Consider the following 2,775-nt stretch of genomic DNA (forward strand, 5'->3'; position numbering starts at 1 on the left):
TGGACACCAAAAAAAAAAAAATGGAAAAAAAAAAAGCCCAAAAAAAAAAAAAAAAAAAAAACGCATAAAGAGAAATGGCAATGAGAAAAACCTCACAGAAAAACTCCAAAATAAAATATTTCTCTTAGAAAAGGCCGTCTGTACAGAACATGAAGCCTCCAGTCTCATCAGATTTTGTCCCTTAAATGGGATTCCACGTTGGGAGGTGTACTTGTGATTTTGCATTGTTACACAATCTGTGGGGAGCCGTGCTTGTTGTGCGGCCTGACGGTCGCTGGCAGAAAGGACCTGCCACTGTCTTTATGGAATAAAATCCTGCAATAAAGAAACATTCCCTCCATCTTATCCATATGACTTATTATACACATTGGACATTCAGGAGCCAAAACCGACCTGAAGACAATCAGAACTTTTTTTTTTTTTCCCCCGCAATAGAAAATGTTTTATTCGCCCTTTAAAAGTCAAAATGTTTCCATGTTTAGTATTGGGGCTGAAACGATTAATCACATTATTCGTGATGAATTGTTTGTTGAAATAATCGTCAACTAACTTAATAATTGATTAATTGTTAATCTGAGATTATGTAATTTGCTGAGAAAAACAACATATTAATATAAGTAATTAAGCCAAACTTTTGTAGTTAAGAAGAAAACCCATTTGTTTGTAAATAATTTACCTAAAACTCCTCAAGAGGCATAGTTTTAGCTTCGCCTGGGTCAATTTCACTAAAACAAGAGCTATATTATTGCATTTCAGGCAATAAAATTTAGTTTTTTTTTATTTGAAAAAGGAAATGAATTGTTTATTTACACATTTTAATGTATTTCTAATATTGTACAATAAAGGCTTAAATAATTAAATGAAAAATCTGAATGTGCCCAATTTAGTTTAATCCGATTATCCGTCAGAATAATAATAGCCCAGTAGCTACAACAATCGCCAGCCGCTGTGCGTCTTGTTGAAAGCCGTCTTCGTCCCGCAGGTCGGTCGGTACATTCGCCAGAGCGTTGGACTGCAGCAGTTCCGTCCGGCAGCCGAGCCTCCACATGAGCGCCGCTGCCGCCTCCAGGGACATCACGCTGGTGAGATCACGCGGCAGCGGGCTCGGAGTTAGCTCGCTTAAGAGCGTGCAACCTTTGTCTGTGCAGCTGTTACGTTAGCGGTAGCTTAGCGTTTTAACTCTGCGCCGCGGTTTCCTTCCAGTTCCACGCCATGGACACGCTCCACACCAACGGCTACGACATGACCCGGGCCATCGCGGCGCTGGTGCCTCAGGGCGGGCCCGTCCTCTGCAGGGACGAGATGGAGGAGTGGAGCGCCTCCGAGGCCAACCTGTTCGAGGAAGCGCTGGAGAAATACGGCAAAGACTTCACAGATATCCAGCAGGATTTTGTAAGTGATGAACCCAGAAAGTAGAATCGCTCAGTTTTTTTTTTTTTTTTCTAGCTTCTTTTATTCTCCTTTAATAAAAAGACTGGAGTTGATCATTGCGCAGTCATGTTGCGCCGGTCTCATATTTATCATCATCATGGTTTTTTTTTTTTTTCTTTTTTTTTTTTTAGTTTTAATAATGCGTTTTTCAAAAAATAATTTATTAAAAATAAGCGTTAGTTTAACTAATTTACTGCAAATATTCTTCAGGTAACCTGCATAAATTCAAACTTGTTCCCCCAGGCTTTGTTTTCAACATTCATTAGAGCAGCAACTAATGATTACTTTAGCACACAATCTATCAGTTTTTCTGACAATTAATCAAATAAAAAAAAGCATATTCTACAGATTTTTCATTTAACTACTACTTGCACCATAAAAAAAAATCAGCATTAGAAATTCATCAAAAGTTGCAAATAAAAAACAAAGAAATTCCTCTTATAAATTAGAAAAACAAAAAAACAAAAAACATGTTTGTTGCCTAAAATGCAGTTGTACCACATTGATGATTTGTTTATATATATATATATATATATATATATATGTGTGTGTGTGTGATCATCCTATGTGTGGTGATCACACAGATCCGCCTGAAAACAAGCTTGAGAAGCCGGGAGGAAGACGCTGTGCAGCTCCTCATTTTCTGATTCGCCTTGAGAAGAACGTTTCTAATCCACAGTTGGTTCACCGTGAGCGCTACTTCGCCACCTGGTGGCTAGCGTCTCTCAGTGCTACTCATTCTTGTTTCCACTTGAACCTTTTTCTTTCTTCTTTTTTTTTTTAAACAGCAGCATGGGTGGGGCTGCAACTTGCTACATCTTTGTTTTAAACTTTGAGATCTGGAATCGGCTCCAGCTGAATCAGAGAATAAATCTTCAGGTTTTCCTCCCGGAGGGAAAATGTTCCACAGCGACAACAACTCTGTGGCAAATTGGATTTTATTTAAAAATCAGCTGTTCACATGACCATGTCCTTCATCCTCCTCTTCTCTCTCAGCTGCCCTGGAAGTCGCTGACGAGTATAATTGAGTATTACTACATGTGGAAGACTACAGACAGATACGTCCAGCAGGTGTGTTGTCCTCACTTTTAAGCTCGGTAGCGTTGATGTTTGGCTGCAGGAAGCCGAGGAGCTGAATGGATCTAATTCTGTCGTTCCTCTTCTCTCCTCCTCGCCCGTTCCTGCTCCAGAAGCGATTAAAAGCGGCCGAGGCAGAGAGCAAACTCAAGCAGGTCTACATCCCCAACTAGTGAGTGCTTTCTCTTCAGATGCTAAGACTTTTGCACGTTTCGGTTCAAAGCAAGAAAGCAACACGGGTTACTAAGCTAAAAAAAAAAAAAAAAA

General features: G+C 39.7%; 1 protein-coding gene across 2 annotated transcripts in view; it reads left to right on the top strand.

The window, feature by feature from the left end:
- mta1 (metastasis associated 1) overlaps positions 1–2,775 on the top strand; it is a 46,898-nt gene that overhangs the window by 34,715 nt on the left and 9,408 nt on the right. For both annotated transcript variants that reach the window (XM_015016605.1, XM_015016608.1), the window contains exons 8-11: positions 983–1,082; positions 1,204–1,392; positions 2,428–2,502; positions 2,622–2,680. In XM_015016605.1, the coding sequence (XP_014872091.1) occupies positions 983–1,082; positions 1,204–1,392; positions 2,428–2,502; positions 2,622–2,680 (423 nt within the window). The remainder of the gene's footprint in view (positions 1–982; positions 1,083–1,203; positions 1,393–2,427; positions 2,503–2,621; positions 2,681–2,775) is intronic.

Source organism: Poecilia latipinna, unplaced genomic scaffold, assembly GCF_001443285.1.
Source record: "Poecilia latipinna isolate Pla-1442-1.1 unplaced genomic scaffold, P_latipinna-1.0 Scaffold73, whole genome shotgun sequence".
NCBI lineage: Eukaryota > Metazoa > Chordata > Actinopteri > Cyprinodontiformes > Poeciliidae > Poecilia > Poecilia latipinna.